This window comes from Protopterus annectens, chromosome 9.part0 (genome assembly GCF_019279795.1).
Source record: "Protopterus annectens isolate FY-2018-M chromosome 9.part0, PAN1.0, whole genome shotgun sequence".
Lineage (NCBI taxonomy): Eukaryota > Metazoa > Chordata > Ceratodontiformes > Protopteridae > Protopterus > Protopterus annectens.
This window is the reverse complement of record NC_056743.1, coordinates 1236709058-1236729491: the sequence shown is the minus strand read 5'-3', so window position 1 is coordinate 1236729491 and position 20434 is coordinate 1236709058. Positions and strand designations below refer to the sequence as shown.

Below are 20434 nucleotides of genomic sequence, written 5' to 3'. Positions count from 1 at the left end.
AACCTACCCCACAGGGGATAAGACTACTTTCAACTAGGGCTGCATCTACCTCTACAGCCTTTCTCACTGGTGTCCCTACCAGAGACATCCTAGAAACTGCTACCTAGAGTTCTGTACATACCTTCACCAATCATTACCACTTGCCAATTTTTTCTAAATCCAGAGCTGGCTTTGCCACTGCAGTCTTGCAGGACCTTATAGCTGGTCCTAATGCTATCTGCGACAGTGAAACACAAAGAACATAGTACAGTTGTGTACACTTACCATAAATGTAGTTGTTGGAGTATATTCACTGTTGCAGTCCTTGTTACCCTCCTTCCAGCCCATTGACTTCTGTTGTCTATATCTCTATTCTTGTTTACTATGCTTAAAGCTTTCTGGTGTATTTGCTTTTTGTTGGAGGTGTAACCTTGTATATTATTGCTTCCCATTATGGGGGCACCTGACATCTGGGGCAAGAAAAACTGATAAAATGGCATCGGCTGCATGCTTTATATCCCTGACTATCTGACGTCATGGAAGATGAGACAGCAACCGACGCAGGACCTAAGACTTTGATAATCAGGCTGACTGAGGGGTAATGCAAGCAGATAACCCAAATGTGATGACTGCAACAGTGAATACACTAGAACATCTACATTTATGGTAAGTGTACACAACTGTACTTTTCCCATCCAATTGTCTAGGTTATACTTAAATAGGGTCATTGAGGAGCTCTGTTTTACATGAATTGGGAGTTTGTTCTAGAGGAGTGGCAACCTCTGAGAGACGTATGTCTCTCCAGTATGTCCTGTTAATATCATAGGCTAGGTTAAGATCCTTAGAGCGAGTGAATCTTGCCCCATTGGATTTGCGTATGTGCAGTAAGTTCATGAAGGCAAGGTCTGAGACTGCTCTGTAGGCCAGGCACAAGTTGCCTGTAAGCAGTCTATGTGATGGTGACTAAAGTGATAGGGCTTTCAGTCTGTCCATGTAAGTCATGTGTTGTAGGCCTTGAATTTTCTTGGTGAGAAACCTCTCGGGTCTCTGCATTTGCTGCAGATGTCTGGTGAGGTACATACAGAAGGGACCATTGTACCCTGTTATTGGTCTGAGAGCTGAGTACAGGGGATTTATAACCTCCTCAGCTTTGGATGCTATACCCTTGTTTATGATGTGTGCAATGTAGAAGGTCTTCCTTACTACTGTGGACACCTGATGATTAAAACTGAGGCTATCGGTTTGCCTTCCTAAATCTCTCACCACTGAGTTTGAACTTGGGTAGTGTTATTAATGTTGTAATTAGCAGGGGTTTCTCCTTTGCCTAATGGGATTATTATGCATTTTTGTGCATTTAGTTCGTCTGTGGCTTTGATAACGATTATTTGTCTGTGTAAACCCATTTTGTAGTATTTTGACATCTTTGGGGAATTTGATGATTGCACCCAGTTTGCAGTCATCAGCAAACTTGATAAGCCAAAGGCCATCTGTTTTCGCCTGGACTTCTGAAAAATAGATACTAAACGTTTGGGGGCCTAGCACAGATCCCTGTGGAACACCACTGGTAACATTCTGCTAGTAGAGTTGGCATCCCCAATTTTGACCATGTGTTCTGTTTGTGAGCCAGTTGGCAACCCATCTAGTGAGGTAAGGGATAATCCCCAGCTGGGTGAGTTTCTCAGTGATGCTTGAGTTGAGGGATTGTGTCATAGGCTTTGGTTAGGTCGAGATAGGCAGTGTGAACTGTTTTGCCTTCATCCAGGACCTTGCTGACATTCTCAAAGTCCACCAGGTTTAGGAGGCCAGATCTTCCCTTAATGAAGCCAAACTGTGTTGAGTCAAGAGTTTGAAGGTCACCTATATCCTTGTTAAGATCCATGGTGATTCTCTCAATGGCCTTGCAGATAAGACTGGTTAGGCTTATGGGTCTATAGTTCCCAGGGTCGGTTAAGGGGGACCCCCTTTGTGCAAGGGGATTATGGTTGCTGTTTTCTACTCAGCTGGGTGAAAGCCAGTGCTTACACTGAAAAAAAACGAAAAGGTGGTGCAATAGTGCTCAAATACCACAAATGAAACAAAAAAGGAGCACTACTGTTGTGAATCCACAAGATACAATTTATTCCAAGTATAAAATTAAGCGCTTTCGTCAGTGCCAGTTGACTTCATCAGAATAACCCAATGATCATAAAAATTATGTTTAAATAGTACAGGCTTAACAATGATTGACTGTTTCACCCCCCCCCCCCCAATTATAAAACATGTTTTAAAAGGTTCATTACAGAATTTTCAAGGTTAGTGCAAAAAAATTTGCTTGTTTAAAAAAAAAATTTTCATGTTTGTATTAAACAGTTTTACACAAAGAAAATGTTCAATAAAATTAGTTGTTGTGTCTTTCGGCTTTTCCCAGTTAGGGGTCGCCACAGCGTAACTCCGATCCGCTAATGATTGGCAGTTGATTTTTATGTGCCAAGTTGCCAGCCCTGACGCACAACCTTCAAAGAAGGTACGCCCATTCACGCATGTCTCCACGCAGAAGACACTCTAGCTGAGAATCGAACCGGACAGAGTCTTACTGTGAGACGACAATGCTACCGCAACACCACCACCGTGGATGTTCAATAAAATTAGTATAACCAAAAATACAACAGCAAATATTCGGGTGCATTAATGTATATGTGTGCATATTCTCATTCAAACCAGTTTAAGACTTTTAAATATGTCCTGCCTTTTCTTTCAATATAGGTAATATAGTTAAATAATCATTTAACCCCGGGGGAAGTTTGCAGCTAGTCTTAGTTGCCATAACAGTTCTTTCTTGTTTAAGACATTTTGCCAGTCTCCACCCCTAACTTCAATATTCACTAAATCTAGTATGGCAAATTTGAAACCACTGTAATCCACACATTGGGTACTATGCTTATACAAGGCATTGGTTTCCTTTTTATTCTTTATATCGTATAGATTTTCATATATTCTAGTTTTAAATAACTTTTCTGTCTTCTCAATGTAAAAAGATGTACAAGTGTTACACCTAGCGATGTATACCAATTTACTTGAATAACAGTTGCCTCTTCTTAAACAGACTATACTCCTTATTTTTGTTGGCTAAAGAAATAAAGTTGTCTTGCAGAATGTAAGAACAGTAAGCACACTTACCACAAGGTCTACTACCATTTAAATTTACATGTTCACCTTGATTTTTATTTTCCAAGATTGTTTTTAAGTTTGGGCCAATCTTGGTTGAGAATACAGGCTTCTCGCCTAAAACTTGAAGGATTTCATTATTAGTTTTGAAAATGCTCCAATTTTTATAAAGTGTTTCCTTAACCTGCTGGTATAAAGGACTATATTGAACAATACATGCTTGTTGAAAATCAACTTTGTTCACAGTCTCAGTAGTTGTTCATGTGTTGTTCATTCTATTCACACCTCTACCTAATAACGCAGTGTATTTTTTACCCCAGTCACTTAATACTCCACTAAGTATTGCATCAATAAAGTCACCAGGGTAACCTCTCTCAAGGAACATGTCTTTTAGACAAATAAATTCCTGAATGACATCCTGTTTTGAAGATGTCATTCTGGCAACCCTGATTGCTTGTCCCTTGGGAATACTTTTCTTTTGTGACATTGGGTGATTACTATCAAAATGTAAATAACTGTTACAAAAAGTTTTTTTACGATATATTTTAGATATAAACTTTTCATGGTCCTTAATTATTTTAGTATCCAAGTAATGGATTTCTTGTTTATGAAAATTGAATGTAAATTTTAGAAAGTTGGTAGTTTGGTTTAGGTATTGAATGAAAACTGGAATGGATTCAGAAGATCCCTTCCATAAAATAAAAATATCATCCAAAAACCTACAATAAAATGCAACCTTGGAAAAGAACTCACTTTTAAAAACATGTTCTCTTTCCCAAACCAGCAAGGCCAAGTTAGCATATGTTGGAGCACAAACTGCTCCCATTGCTACACCCTTGACTTGCTGGAAGTATTCACCCTCAAAATATATGTAGTTGTTTTCCAAAAGGAGTCTCATGAGTTCACAAACTAAACTAATCTCATCAGGGTGCAGGTTCGAAGTAGTATAAAGTATTTCTTCAAAGAAATGTAACCCTTCTTGTTTGGGAATACAGGAAAACAAATCTTGTACATCAGTGGTCAAAAGGAAAGAATCAGCACACCACAGGTCACTTTTTAACTGTCCTAAAAAATCCCAGGAATCTTTGACCAAATGTGGGAATTGTTCAAACACGTTTAATTTTTCTATCGACGTAAACAGCTAAATTGTGCGTTTTTGAACCAGCAGCTGCCACAATGGGCCTAAAAGGTGGGTTTTCAATATTTTTATGTACTTTCGGTATACTGAAGATGACAGGAATTTTGGGATGCAAATTCAGGAGAAAATCATAATCTACCTTAGAAATCCTCTGATCCATGACATACTCATATAAAAAGCTATCTATCCTATGATAAGAAATGTGTATTTCATTCCTGGAACATGTGGAATAATTTTCAACACTGAATAGAATAGTTTGCATAATATTTGTGTAATCATCACAATTATATAAAATAATTCCACCACCTTTATCAGGTGTCATAACATGTATACTTCTATCCTCCCTTAAGTTATTTAGTCATTTCCTCTCATTTATACTAAGATTTGAGAATATTCTTCTTTGGTTACCCCATATTTTATAAATATCTTCTTTAATAACCTTCTCAAATGTAATAATGAGTGGATGTAGGGGAGGATTGTACACACTACTTTTTCTCAATGTTGTAGTGGAACAGTTGGTGGTATCACATTCTTCCTTATTAGAATACATTAATTTTAAATTTAATTTTCTCAAATAAAGTTGCACATCAACCACTGTATCAGCTATATCCGGGATTTTCGTAGGTACAAATTTAAATCCCTTAGAAAATAGGGAAAATATTCTTGTGAAATAACCCTATTGGTGTAATTGTAAATATGAAAACCATTTAAAGTGTGCTGGACATTACTAACTTGTATAACTGGGACTAAATTTCCTACCAACTGGGAGGACCTCTGTACTGTTGTGCTACCTTGCTGTAAGTGTGATAATACACTTGTTTGCAACTCACTATTCTTTCTGAGCATCTTGGAAGGGGAAAATCCTGATAATCTAACCGGTTACTACCTTCTCCCTCAATAAAGTGTTCCTCCTCTCCTGTTCATTCCAAATCCACATGATCTAAGTGAACTTCACAATTTTGTATTGAAGAAAAGCAATCAGCTTTGTCATTGTCACTAAAATTAATTTATCAATAGGATACACCTTACAGTATTTGTACTGCTTACAATCTGTCTATTTTTTTTAACTTTCTTATTAAAAATGTTATCACATTTCTTATCTACCCTACTTATCACCTTGTTATAAAACCCTTCATACTGTGCAAATAATAAATCATTGAAAATCATTTCATTAAGGTCATCAGCTTCTTTGTGCAACCTTCCTTCCATTTGCTCATAATAGAACACACTCTTAGTAAGCAGTTCAAATCCCCACCTATCAAACATAGTGGTGAACACATTAACAATTTCTATATTGTAATAAATTCCAAAAGGGAATCTAAATACTCTTAAACCTTGTGGCACTACTTTCTTTTTAATATTCATTCAGATAACCTATTTCAATTTGGCACATCTTGTATTTAAAAAAGTCTTTTCTCAAAGGTATAAATCATCTCTTTCAAAGATTTGTAACCATTGTCTTTTCCATTGAAAGACGTTTTAGCCATACTAGTTGTGTTAGAAAAATGTTTTTGAACCAATGCACCATAATGCTCCTTTGGTTTGTTAACACATTTACTTTAGTAGCAGCAGAATTTTTACATGCACATACTGAATTAGCATTCACTTCATAAGGAGTATTGTCCCTGCTGTTAGAATGAACGTTTCCCTCAAAACGGGCAGTAGACTGTACAGTATCTGTGTTAGAAACAGTCATACCTTTATTTAAGTTGTCATTTTGGCGCTCACTTTGGCGTGTTATGTTTTGGACTATTATCCGTAATATTGTCAATCTCGGCTCCAAAGTGCACCACACAATTTGACCTACCAGTACTTGTAGGCAAAAAAGAAGCTGTAACGTTTCCAGCTTCAGTAACTTGCTTACCATCACTGAAAGGACGCTCTTCAGGCTCGCCATAGTGTACCTGAACTGTAATGATGACATCACCATGTTTCTTAAGGTGGTATGATGAAAAATTAGGGCTGTAGATAGTAGTCGCCATAATGGAATGCTCCTTGTCCTCCTTACGAGTATCAAAAGATGCAAAGGAATTAGTGTTGCTAGAACGAGACTGGGATAGCAGTTCAATAAAACGAGTAAGCTCCCCTTTGAGTTCCGCTACATGTTTTTTAAGAAGTAGTAGTTCAGCATTTTGCCCAGGTTCAGAAATAGGTGACAGATTCAAAGTTTCTGGGGACTCCGTAACAACCAGCACCACAAACCAGACAAAAAAAAAACAAAAAGGTGGTGCAATAGTGCTCAAATACCACAAATGAAACAAAAAAGGAGCACTACTGTTGTGAGTCCACAAGATGCAATTTATTCCAAGTATAAAATTAAGCACTTTCATCAATGCCAGTTGACTTCATCAGAATAACCCAATGATCATAAAAATTATGTTTAAATAGTACAGGCTTAACAATGATTGGCTGCTTCACCCCCCCAATTATAAAACGTTTTAAAAGGTTCATTACAGAATATTCAATGCTAGTGCAAAAAAATTGCTTGTTTAAAAAAACTAATTTTCATATTTGTATTAAACAATTTTACACACAGAAAATGTTCAATAAAATTAGTATAAACCAAAAATACAACAGCAGATATTCGGGTGCATTAATGTATATGTGTGCATATTCTCATTCAAACCAGTTTAAGACATTTAAACATGTCCTGCCTTTTCTTTCAATATAGGTAATATAGTTAAATAATCATTTAACCCCGGGGGGGAGTTTGCAGCTAGTCTTAGTTGTCATAACAGTTCTTTCTTGTTTAAGGCATTCTGCCAGTCTCCACCCCTAACTTCAATATTCACTAAATCTAGTATGGCAAATTTGAAACCACTGTAATCCACACATTGGGTACTATGCTTATACAAGGCATTGGTTTCCTTTTTATTCTTTATATCGTATAGATGTTCATATATTCTAGTTTTAAATAACCTTTCTGTCTTCCCAATGTAAAAAGATGTACAAGTATTACACCTAGCGATGTATACCAATTTACTTGAATAACAGTTGCCTCTTCTTAAATAGACTATACTCCTTATTTTTGTTAGCTAAAGAAATAAAGTTGTCTTGCAGAATGTAAGAACAGTAAGCACACCTACCACAAGGTCTACTAGGACAATTAAAAAGTGACCTGTGGTGTGCTGATTCTTTCCTTTTGACCATTGATGTACAAGACTTGTTTTCTTTTTGATGAGATTAGTTTAGTTTGTGAATTCATGGGGCTCATTTTGCATGTGTTTAAAAGCATTTTCAAAACTAATAATGAAATCTTTCAAGTTTTAGGCGAGAAGCCTGTATTCTCAACCAAGATTGGCCCAAACTTAAAAACAATCTTGGAAAATAAAAATAAAAATCAAGGTGAACATGTAAATTTAAATGGTAGAAGACCTTGTGGTAAGTGTGCTTATTGTTCTTACATTCTGCAAGACAACTTTATTTCTTTAGCTAACAAAAATAAGGAGTATAGTCTGTTTAAGAAGAGGCAACTGTTATTCAAGTAAATTGGTATACATCGCTAGGTGTAATACTTGTACATCTTTTTACATTGAGAAGACAGAAAAGTTATTTAAAACTAGAATATATGAAAATCTATACGATATAAAGAATAAAAAGGAAACCAATGCCTTGTATAAGCATAGTACCCAATGTGTGGATTACAGTGGTTTCAAATTTGCCATACTAGATTTAGTGAATATTGAAGTTAGGGGTGGAGACTGGCAGAATGCCTTAAACAAGAAAGAACTGTTATGGCAACTAAGACTAGCTGCAAACTTCCCCCCGGGGTTAAATGATTATTTAACTATATTACCTATATTGAAAGAAAAGGCAGGACATGTTTAAATGTCTTAAACTGGTTTGAATGAGAATATGCACACATATACATTAATGCACCCGAATATTTGCTGTTGTATTTTTGGTTTATACTAATTTTATTGAACATTTTCTTTGTGTAAAACTGTTTAATACAAATAAGAAACTTTGTTTTTTTTAAACAAGCAATTTTTTTGCACTAGCCTTGAATATTCTGTAATGAACCTTTTAAAACATGTTTTATGATTGGGGGTGAAACAGCCAATCCTTGTTAAGCCTGTACTATTTAAACATAATTTTTATGATCATTGGGTTATTCTGATGAAGTCAACTGGCATTGACGAAAGCGCTTAATTTTATACTTGGAATAAATTGTATCTTGTGGACTCACAACAGTAGTGCTTACACTGAGATTGAAGAGCGTGCTCAGCAGTTCCGATAACTCCTGTTTTAGACCATTTAATAAGCAGCCTGGGATGTTGTCCGGTCCTATAGAGGCTGTCTTTTTGGCCTTTGAGCGTGCAGCTATGACCTGCTCTCTGGAGATACTAGGCAGAGGACTGGTGACAGGTATGTTATGGTGTATGATTGGTGGGGGAAGGAGTGAAGTTTTCGCCAAACCTGTCCGATAGCAGGTTGGCAGTGTCCTCAGGTTCAGTATAAGTGGTACTGTCCAAAGCTAGTTCGGCACAAAGCTGGGGCCTTCCCTTTTAGATTTTGGACATAGCTAAAGAATGCTTTGTGCTTTACCTTACCTAGGGTTGCTAATTTAGTTCTGTAATTAACTTTAGAGGATTTTGCAATATGTCTAATCTGCTTGTTTATGCAATAGAGGGAATTCTTCCTTTCCTGGGACTGTTCCCTCTTGTTTTTTGACAGCAGTTTCTTTCTGTTATTGTATAACCTATTTATGCTGGATGTCCACCAGGTAGCTTATTTTTTCATGAGGATCTTGATTTGATCAGTTCCGGTATGGTTGAGCTTGTACATTTGTATAGGTGTTTGTACTGGACATTTGTGTACACCTGAGTAATAGGGGTCATTGTTGCCAGTATTGTAAGGGGGTCTGAAACTGCTGATGCCATCATTCAGTAGGCTGTAGTTTTATTTAGAGAAATCTTTTAACTGAGGGTGGGTCAGGTTCAATCGTTGCTTCGAACGAGACTGATTTATGATCCGACTTTACCAGGGAGTGCCCCACACATGTGGTGGTACAGTGATCCCCCATGTTGGTGAGCACTGTGTCAAGGATGTTAAAGCCTCTTGTGGGGATGCTTACCATCTGTTCCAGAGCATTTCTGTTAAAGTTCAGGAACCTTTGGGTGAGCACGTGTATGTTACGATGGAAGGTTAAAGTCCCCATGACCAGATATTTGGCTGTACTGAAAGTGACTCAAGTAAGTCCAGGTAGGCTGTGTGGTTTTTGTGGTTCTTGGTGGGGGACCTATAGCTAACTCTGATGTGGAGAGGGTGGGGTCTTTCCTACAGTTAGTTGGGCTTGGAGTAACTAAGGAGTCGTACTGTTTAACTAGTCTAAAGGTGTATATGTCTAATGAAGATGGATAGTTTTCCTCCCTTGTTTTTTCATGTTTATGTGGTCTGAACGCGTGGAAGGCATTGCAGTCCTGCATGGCTAGGGTACTGTTGGAGGCCTTGAACCATATCTCTGTGACTGCGCAGACATCAGCATCTTTCAGGGTGGGAAGTGCTTCAAGTGAGTGCAATTTCTGATTTAGACTCTGTAGATCTGTTTGTGTGTGTGTGTGTGTGTGTGTGTGTGTGTGTGTGTGTGTGTGTGTGTGTGTGTGTGTGTGTGTGTGTGTGTGTACCTTTAAGAAGCTATCCAAGGGCTTGCACAAGTGTATAAATACTGAGCACGTGCAAGCGTGAGTGCCATTTTGTAGTTAACTGTTGAGATGTAAACATGTATGTATGTATGTAAGGTCGGTTTGTTAGCTAGTCCGTTTGTATTTTATGATGCTGCTATCCATCCTGATGTGTTCTTATATATTAAGGCATCTAAACGAAATACCCCGCCGACTTGTCATCGATGTTAGAGAGAGACGAGCAACAGACAGCATAACTCTTGAGTTTGTTTCTGGAGGATAGTTTTAAGTCAGGAATTTTGTTCTTATGGCCTTGCCTAAAAACAGCACTATGGGGGAGGCAAGTACCTTTGCCAGCAACCTAAAGCCTAGAGGAGACAGGTGAAGACCATCTGTTGGCAAAGCAGCGTGGTCTGTTGACCATATCATCCCAGGCTGTCAGATACTGGACCCCCATGAATTGACACCAGAAGCTAAGCCAGTTTTTGGTCAGTCATTTTTTATTTTTCTGTATTGTGGCATCATCCTGTGTGAGGGAAGAATGCTGCTTAGGGATAGGGACATAACTGCCTGGGACACATAATCTAAGTGTTATACAGTGCATTACTGGTAACGTCTGGGTTCAGTTTTGGGATCTATTCTGTTTTAATCAGGTGTTTGCTGTAATTCCTGTTATCAGTAAATGTTGCTTTACTAAATATGCAGATGGTGCAAAATCTATATTAAGAAATGAACAATATTTAGATCTAGTTGCAATCAGTAATTGTCAGAAATTGTAGAGGGAGCAAATCATACATGGCTGCAGCTTAGTATTAATACAAGTTATTATTTTTAGGCACATCTTCATTTTATAAACCAATCACATTGTAAAATTCAGTTTAGAAGAAGTTGAAGAATATTGTGACTTAGGCATTTATTGGATGTAAATATTCTTTGAATAAACATGAGTACAATCCACAGGAAGGCTGTGAGACAAACTGGGTTACTCAAAAACACTACCACAAGAGGTAAATAGTCTGGTTTTACTTTACAAAACCTGTATCTGACACATTATTGAATGCAACAATGTATTTTGAAGCTACAAAATTGGACATTTAGTTTCCTTGGAAGTCCGTTCAAAGGAAATTTACCAAGAAAGTACCATTGGTAGAAGAATACACTTACATGGAACAGTGGCAACTCTTGAATTTATTCACTATGCAGTATAGTCATCTCCAGATCAAATTAATCCAGACTTACGAAGTCTTCAGAGACAAATTAAGAGCATCATTAATGGGCATTCGAACTAACTCAAGAACACCAAGACATTAAATACTTTTCAAACTTTATTATAAACAAAACCAAAATAAGAAGTATGTATATAATGCAATTTATCCCTACTGCATAGAATATATTACCATAAAATGTTCAGTCTTCAGATAACTTGAATCAGTTTAAACATTACTTGGATTGTAAAATAACCCTTCTTTCAGGGAGTTGTCATTCTTAACTGCCTGAACATAAAAACTAAATCAATCTGTAATGTAGACTTAACACACAAGTCGCATTGCCACCACCATTGGGAAAGAACAAAGTCCAACTGTATTTTTCTCTTATGACTACACTTCTCTTAAAAATCACAAAATGAGATAGTACACTCCTTGAAATGCCTTAACTACTAGAAAAGGTCTGGACAGAAGATTGGTGCTACTTGCTTTCTCCTGTCCGTATTATGAATTCCAGTAGTAACAGTCCTGCTATTCAAACATGTATTACTATGATGAGTATATTCACTAGTTGCATTACCTTTTGAGGTGTTCTGTGGGTGTGCACTGACTGCATTTGGTACTCTTGGTATCTGTATATTTGTATGTAGAATATAAAAAATGTTACTTCCTTTCTGACTGCATACCTCTCAACTGTCCAGTATTTTGCTTCAAAATTTCAGTCTGTTCTTTATGAAATGTGTGTGTGTGTTGTGGGGAGGGGGGGTGGGGTTGGCAAATTACTGGGGTGGTCTGTGGAATGAAATCACTAAATAATGACATACATTTTAGTTTCAGACTTCACACCCTTTAGAAAATGCATTTTAACACAAACCGGCCGTTGTTGACCCATTATGTCAAGCTTTGCCCAGTTTCTTGGGCTAAGAGGTTGAGAGGTATGTCTGGCTGTAATGCATACTTATTTATGTTCTTTACCTTATCTGATAAATTTGGTAGTAGCTGTAGAAGTATGACGTGAAAGACCATTTTAACTTGCGGTCAGCACCTGGAACCGCGCTAGGAGGCACAGCTTTTTGAAATTAGGGACTCTCTGAGCTTGACATTTGGAGTCATACCTCTCAGTTGCCCAGATTTTCACAGATTATCCAGATTTTTTGCTTTGAATTACTGGAATGTTGTTCATAAAATTTGTGTTTTTCTGGCAAATCGCTTGAGAATTGAAGTCACTAAATAATGACAGACATTTGAATTTCAGACTTCACGTTTTCCAGAAAATGCATGTTAATGCAAAGCCTGTTGTTTTATCAACTTTCCAAGTTCATAAGAGCAGTATTTAAAATTCATCCCAGTTTTTCTGCCTTTGCTCCCCGTTTATTTTTGGCTCTGTCCAGATTTCTTGTGCTTAGAGGTTGAGGGCTATGTTTGAAGTTAACTTCTGCCATCTCGTGAATGGAAGCTAGGCATTTCTGAGAGGTGAATGTAGCTTTATAATTGTCTGGCTCACTGGAGGAGCGATAGTAGCAGCATACTATAGAGTATCTAAGAGAAGCAAATGTTTTCTTGTCTTCTAATACACCATCCCATTTTGTTACAGATTCAGAGGTTTCATAAAGCAATGAAAGATGGTGGAGTTGTTCTCAGTGAACCCAAACAAATCCTCAGATAGGACATGATGAAAATACAGACTGTTGGTCTTATTTCTTTGGCTGCAGAAGATGAACCATCCTTCAGAGTGGACCATCATGCCACAAAGAGACCTTCATTTTCTAACAAAATTTTCCTACTATTAATCCCCTTTGGTTTGCATTACAAACGTGAAGAAAACTACCCCTTATCAGCTGACAGAGGCACATCAGTCAACAAAATGCAAATATTGAATGGTTTTGAGTTGCATATTACCTACTGCAAGCAAAAGTGCTGATGTCAAACTCTGTTGCTATGAGGCAAGTCAGTGTTTTAAGAATTTGTACAGTGTAGTAAAAGTGCATGGATTAAGGCTGCATTCATCCTAACATAGATGGCATTTAGTTGGTGCTTGTGTTTTCATATCTGTTAAAAGTCTATTACGTGAGTGAGAAGAAACGATTGGTTGAAGACTAGACATAGAAAAAAACTGCCATCTGCATTTCTTGTGCTTCCTACTGTCATGCTGCTCAGATTTATGGTAATTGTAATAACGAGCTGTTAAGTAAAAATCCCAAAATTGTTCTAAAAGATAGCCAAATGGTGGATTAGACAGGGATGACTTCACTTCATTTCTCGACCAGTGTAAGTCATTTAAATAAATATGCTTAAGATTACTATACACTCTGCTAGGATTAATGCCTTATTTTGGAATCTCTGTATGTATTTGTTTTAGTTTGTCTATGTAGACTTGTTTAAGCATTCACAGCCAGTTTGCAAAATGCTTCATAATGTATTTTCTCCTTTTTAAATTTTGTTACATCAATTGACTTTGTCGTTTTGTTATTTCTTACATGTTTCCTTGGACTTTTCCAAGTTGTTTTGAAACTGTGGTCCTAAACTGTTGAATAAATAAAAATGTTGAAATCTATGTATGTGTTCTTATTCCTGTCATTTTGTAAAATAATAAAAGTCCCACTGGGGAATGATGCTATAAAAGGAGCATTTCTCCAAGTATGCTACACTTAAAGCAGTGATTAGCCAGTATACTATGAAGAGAGTAGCATCACCCACAGCTTCTACCTTTTTTACCAAAGAGTGTTTACAAAGCCATTGACGCACCTTTTCTCTGTGTGAAATTACCAGGATGTAGTAGTGTAAGCATCATGTACATAAGTAAGGGAGTACCATGTGAGCAGAAGGGAACATGGAATTTAAAACCACTACGTAACTCTAAAATGCGACTTCCACTTTATATACATATATGAACATTTCTAACTTGGATTTAAACACTGCCAGGACAAATAGTTTGTGATGTTATGTAAGTTTGACAGTTGATACAAATATTGAAGTGTACGGTATATATTGCTTTCAAACAGGTTCATGGAAGGTAATGGGAGTTCTGATTTTTCACAAATCGTATATGTAGTTAGTTGTATAAAGTAATATATTTTGATCTGCTCCACTTGATATCCTGGCAGTCCTTTTCCATTTTGACTCATTTGTTCCCCCATCTTGGCTAGTTATGGCTACTACCAATAGTGAACCATCACGCTAGATATTTTTTCTGTATGTTCCTAGTCTCCCCTTGGGCACCTCATCAACTAATCCGGGGTGTAGCATACAGTGCGTCATAATGGGGCTGTCCCTTGCTTACAAAGGTGGTTATCTAAAGCAGCTGTCTGCCAGGAAGCTGACATTCCTACTAATTCTCGCATGCTGAGAAACTTGTGTTAGGAGGTGTGCCCCAGAGGCAGTTGATTTTTACAATTGTCACAGCATGCTTGTTTCAGCTGATCTCCTCAAATCCCTACAAGAAAATGGCAAAGAGCTGCAAAATTTTAAACATTTGCTCGTCTCACCCATTCCTAGATACCACAGGAACTACCCACAAAAGACCAGTTTTGTAAGGAGTTAGTCCTCCCTCTCTGCTGCAGCCCAGTCTAAGGGATAGAGACACCCTAGGAAGCAAACCACTCCTAGACCTTCCACCACCACAACTCCTACTTTCTTTCTGAGATGGCCTGACCCAGACGGAGCTCCTCCACTGTGACTCAAATTCCTTACCCAGATCCACCCCGTCTCGGCATCTTACCATTTCCCTACCCTCCTGGCAGAAAATCACTTCAGGGAATTGGGTCCTTTCTGTCATACAAAATGGTTGCTTCATGACTTGGTGGGCAGTTCCACCCTTCCAGGGGATCCTTCAACCTCCATCAAATCAGCTACACCTTTTTCCTGAAATTCTGTATCAGCTCCTATCTCGGGGCACAATAGAGGATGTCCGTCGGTATCTCAGACAGCCAAGGGTCATTATTTCTGGTCCCAAAAAAAGATGGTCCTTGGAGACCAGTTCTTGACTACTCAATCCATATCTCAAGGTGCCTGCTTTCATGATGCTTACTTTACAGCATCTCTTACTTCTTATCCCTCACCAAGCTTTTATGGCATCCAAGGATCTGAAGGATACTTACCTTCACATCCCCATTCACCCCAGCTACAGGAAATTCCTGCATTTCTCAGTGGATTCTTCACATTTTCAGTTTTCTGCATTGCCATTTGGGCTCTCTACAACACCAAGGGTATTCACAAAGTGTCTAGCCCCAGTTATCGCCCATTGCAGAATGCAGGGCATACAAACTTATCCCTACCTAGGCGACCTCCTAATCCTGCATCAGGACTGTCATTCCCTGTCCCATCACTTAGACATGGTGGGCTGGATCTTGGAGGCCCTAGGTTTCATATTGAACCTATCAAAATCCCAAATGACACCAAGTCAAGATCTTGTCTTCTTGGGGAACAGGATAAGGACGGACACAATGTCAGCCTTTCCCCTGCCAGAAGGTGGAAACCCTCACCCACTACTTCCAATCTCTCCTTCCTCTCCCAGCCATCTCAATCAGGGAATTTCTGAGGGTCCTGGGCCACATGGCCTCCTTGATTCTCATGCTTCTGTTGGCCAGGCTGCATATGAGGAAAATCCAGTAGGTCTTGAGGAATTTGTGGAGCCAACACACACATCCTCTGGATGTTGCACTCCCTCTTCTCCCATGCCAGAAAAAGGAACTGTCATGGTGGATCTCCAGTATTACCCTCAATCAGGGGGTACCCCTGCAGATCCCTCGTCCCACACAACACCTCTACAGAGATGCATCAGATCTGGGTTGGGGAGCCATCCTGCACAGCAACCACAGTCAAAACAAAGTTCAGGGAGAGTGGCCCACCCAAGGGAAAATGGACCACATCAGCATAAAGGACTGAAGGCCCTTCTCTTGGCACTGCAGGCCTTCCAAGAGATTCTGCTGCCAGGCACCTTGAAGGTAATCACAGACAATATGACGGTTCTGTAGTATGTCAACAAGCAGTGAGGGACAAGATCTTATCCACTGTGCACCTTGGCAATTCATATTTGGTCCCTAGCGGCGAACCTTCACATACACCTGCAAGCTGTATACATTCTCCCAGCAGAGAATGTGATGGCAGACACCCTCAGCCGAACCTTAGCACCCTCTCTCAAATGGATGCTTCACAGGGAAGTGCTTCTGGATATTATTCAGAGGTGGGGTATTCCACAGGCAGATCTGTTTACCTCCTCCCAGAACAGACAGATGCCCCTCTTTTTCACGAGAACTCCACATCCACAAGCTTGGAAGGTGGACGCCTTCTCTTTTTCATGGGAGAGGATGTTCCTTTATGCCTCCCCCCCCCCCTTCACACTGATTCAAAACATCCTACTGAAGATTCAGAGGGACAAGACAGAAATCCTGCAGGTGACCCCCTTTTGGCCAAGACAGCATTGGTTTGCCCTACTGTTTCTCTTAGCCAAGGGCAATCACCACAGGTTACCTCACCGATTCGACCTACTCACACAAGATAGGAAATCCCTCATACACCCACAGGTGCTCAACCTCAAACTGACCTTATGGGTGATAGAATTTGGATCCCCTTTAGACACCTGTATTCAGAGGCCATACTCAATGTCCTGCAGAAGGCCAGGAAACCTGGCAGTACCAGGAGAAATTACTTATCTAAATGGATAAGATTCCCTAGGTGGTGTCTCAAGAACAAACAGGACCCATTACTTGCTCCAGTACCTGTGGTCCTTTCTTATTTGTGTGAGCTGCTACATTCTGGACTGACGTATTCTTCTGTTAAAGTGCCTGCTTGTTTCCCTGTAGTACCTCCACTGGTTTGTTTGTGTCTTTCGGCTTTTCCCGGTTAGGGGTCGCCGCAGTGGAACTCCGGTCTGCTAATGATTGGCAGTTGATTTTTACATACCGGCTTGCCAGGCCTGACGCACAACCTTCAATGAAGGTACGCCCATTCACGCATGTCTCCATGCAGAAGACGCTCTAGCTGAGAATCGAACCGGACAGCGTCTTACTGTGAGGCGACAACGTAGTACCTCCACTGGTATCCAGGCTATATGTAAAACTTTTTTTTAAAAGGGGTTCTCCATATTAGGCCTCCTCGTAAGCCTATTCCTCCATCCTGGGCCCTAAATTTTGTACTGGAAAAACTTGTTACCTCCCTCTGAACCAGCCCATTCAGTATCTCTGAAGTTATGTACTTGGACAAAAGTTTTGCTGGTGGCTCTTAACTTCTGCCCCTCCTCCATACCTCATCTTCTGCAGAGATAGGGTCTCCCTCAGAACCGATGCTTCCTTCATGCCTAAAGTGGTTAATGAAGTCTTCGTGAATCAGACCATTAATCTACCTGTTTTTTTTCCCTCTGCCTCAGAAAGGACTTTGCATTCCCTGGATGTTCATAAACAACTGAGGTATTATCTGGACAAGATCAAATCCACTAGAAAGTGTGACCAGCTTTTTGTCTCCTTTCACCCTAGAGCCCTGGGCAAGGCAATGTCAAAATAGACCATTTCCTCTTGGATTTCTAAGGCTATCTCATTTTGCTATTCCTTTCATGGAAAGGAATTGAATTCCAATGTGAAAGCCCATTCTACCAGAGCAGCTGCCTCTTTGGCAGCTTTCTGCAGGGGTATTGACTACACTTTCAATCTGGAATCAGCCACCCGGTCTTCTGTACATACTTTCATCAAACATTACAAGTTAGACTTGATTTCTAGAGCAAGGGCTGGGTTTGCCAGGTCAGTTTTGCAGGGTCTCATCGATTGTTTCCCAACCTACTTCCCAGCCTCCTACCTAAAGCTTTGGTACTCTCCCTACTGTTATGAATACCGTAATATGAGAATAGAAGGAATAGAACAAGTTGTGTAAGAACGTACCACAACCATAGATGTCCTTCTCTTCCATGTTGCAGTATTCAGTCCCCCCTCCTACCCTCTTCTTAAATTGTTGGTTTTCTTTCTTTTTTGTTTGTTTTTCTTTGTTTTGTTTTGTTTTTCCTTAAAAGGGTAGAACAGCTGCCATATAGTTCTACAGCTTAAATACTTCCTTGACTAGTGGTATGTGTGGGTCTGGAAACTTTCTTTCCTTCTAGCCGCCCAGGGGTACTGCGGTATGCCGCAGTCCATTCTGAGTTGGGTACATGCAGACGTCACATATATAGCCAACGTAGGTTAATGGTTCTGACATGCAGTGTAGGACGTACCCCTTATCCAAAGACTTTTGTATTCTGGCCGGATGTCTGGTGCTGCAAGCAGCAACCTCCCTACTGTTATGAATATTGCAGCATGGAAGAGGAGGACATCTATGGTTATGGTAAGTTCTTGGACAACTGTTCTTTCTTTCACTCCCCCCCCCCCTTGCTAGTACTTTCTTCACCCAGAATGCTAAACAAACCTATGTTGGCTAGTCCATAGGCAGGGTTTCATCCAGCTGTTCTTCAGAACTGTTTGTCAATGAGTTGTATCATGGTGTAGTCCAAATGATCTCTATCCAGAGTTTTTAAAAAGGGCGGGATGTGAAACAGCTAGTTAAATTGTAGTTGGTGGGAAGAGTAGACACTGCCCTACCTGAAAGAGTCGAGCAGTCATTGCTTGAAATGAACTAGTTTGGTTTAATAAATACTGTAGTGGGACAGCACATTATCATGCTTCATGTGAGGAAAAAGACATGGCTGTAGCTGCCTGGCTTTCAGATTTGGGGTTAAATAATTCTGAAGCCTGTGTAAGACAGTCAGCTTCTTTAGTATGTTGACTCCATGTAAATTATATGCCTACAATTGGGAAGCATTTGATCTAATCAAAACAGTGTAAGAAACTTCTCTGTGTAGAAGATTTTCAGTCCATATATTTGTAGTTAATCACTGTATATTAATCAGATCAGACAATAGTAGTCGAAGTAGCGAACGTAAACTCGTCTTGAGTCAAAACAAAAAGTAGTAATAGAAAATATATAATTGTACAGCATTACCAAGTATTCAAAAGTAATCCAAGCAAGGCAGGCAGTCTGTTTCTAGTCAAAAATCCTTTAAGTACATAGACAAGCGATCCAAGTAAAACAAAAATAGAGTAATAATTTCCTCACAAGCTTTCTAAATATATATATATACTTTTTATCAGGCATGGGAGTGGCTTATTGTGCTGTAAAACAAAGTGCTATTGGTAGACATGTTAAATTCACATCCCTCCCCCATCAGTGTGACATTCGAGCTGGCCCTGCCCTACTTAGTAGCTGTCATAATAATATATAACCCTTATGTACTTTAAATAAAATTTATAATGATATGGTACCTCTTATTTAACCAAATTATTAAGTAGATTATTAAGTCTGTGATTTTATACAAGCCAATATACTACATGGTTGAAAATATATCAATCTTAGTTCATTTGGCAATCAAAAAATATGTATAAATATATACATATACATTTTGCATGTAAAAATCAATTTCTATTTTCATAACCTATTGTTAACAAAGATCGCTTTCGTCCTTCTAGACTTCTTCAGGTCTGTGTACAAGAACCCTAAAAACTTATATAATTGTATAATTAGTTAGTATTGTTATTACACATCATTTTGAATAAAGTGAAAAAAAGAACCAGAAAAAAAAAAAGAAAAAAACGTATGTATGATGATGGAAACAAAATATACACTTAAATTTCAGCTGATTTAAAATGGTATTTAAAACCAGTTTGTAGGTGGTGGTGCGGTAGCATTGTCGCCTCACAGTAAGACGCTGTCCAGTTCGATTCTAAGCTAGAGCGTCTTCTGCATGGAGACATGCGTGAATGGGCGTACCTTCGTTGAAGGTTGTGCGTCAGGGCTGGTAACTCGGCACGTAAAAATCAACTACCAATCATTAGCGGACCGGAGTTCCGCTGTGGCGATCCCTAACCGGGAAAAGCCGAAAGACACAAACAGTCATGTAAACAGTGTGGCAATTTTCTAAGTTCCAGTGCACTTTTAATTGAACAGTAGTAGTGTAGTCCAGGCTTCCTAAAAGAGTTCAGCTTTAATTGCCACATGAGTTCATGTTTCTCCAGAATATTCGGGATGTCTCCTTCAAGATCACCCATGTCTATGCGGTCCAGGATCTGGAACTTAATACCTGTGTGTCTTTTATGAAGAGAAAGGTGTTTGGCTAGTGCATTATTTTTACATCCAGAGCGAATTTCTGACAGATGACATGAAATCTTACACTTGAGTTTTACAGTCTTGCCCACATAGAATGCATCACATTCATTGTACTGTTCCTTGTAAATTACTTTTTTAGTATTACAGTCACCCCCTGCACTGGTTTTAATGATCTTCTTTAAATAAAGGCAATAAAAACTATCACCTTGCCGTATAAATATACA

General features: G+C 39.0%; 1 protein-coding gene across 1 annotated transcript in view; it reads left to right on the top strand.

The window, feature by feature from the left end:
• The window catches only part of MRPL18 (mitochondrial ribosomal protein L18), a 328994-nt gene extending 315350 nt beyond the window's left edge, over window positions 1–13644 (top strand). The window contains exon 4 of the mRNA XM_044084164.1: window positions 12685–13644. Within this exon, the coding sequence (XP_043940099.1) occupies window positions 12685–12756 (72 nt within the window). The 3' untranslated portion in view covers window positions 12757–13644. The remainder of the gene's footprint in view (window positions 1–12684) is intronic.
• The last annotated feature ends 6790 nt before the right edge of the window (window positions 13645–20434 follow it).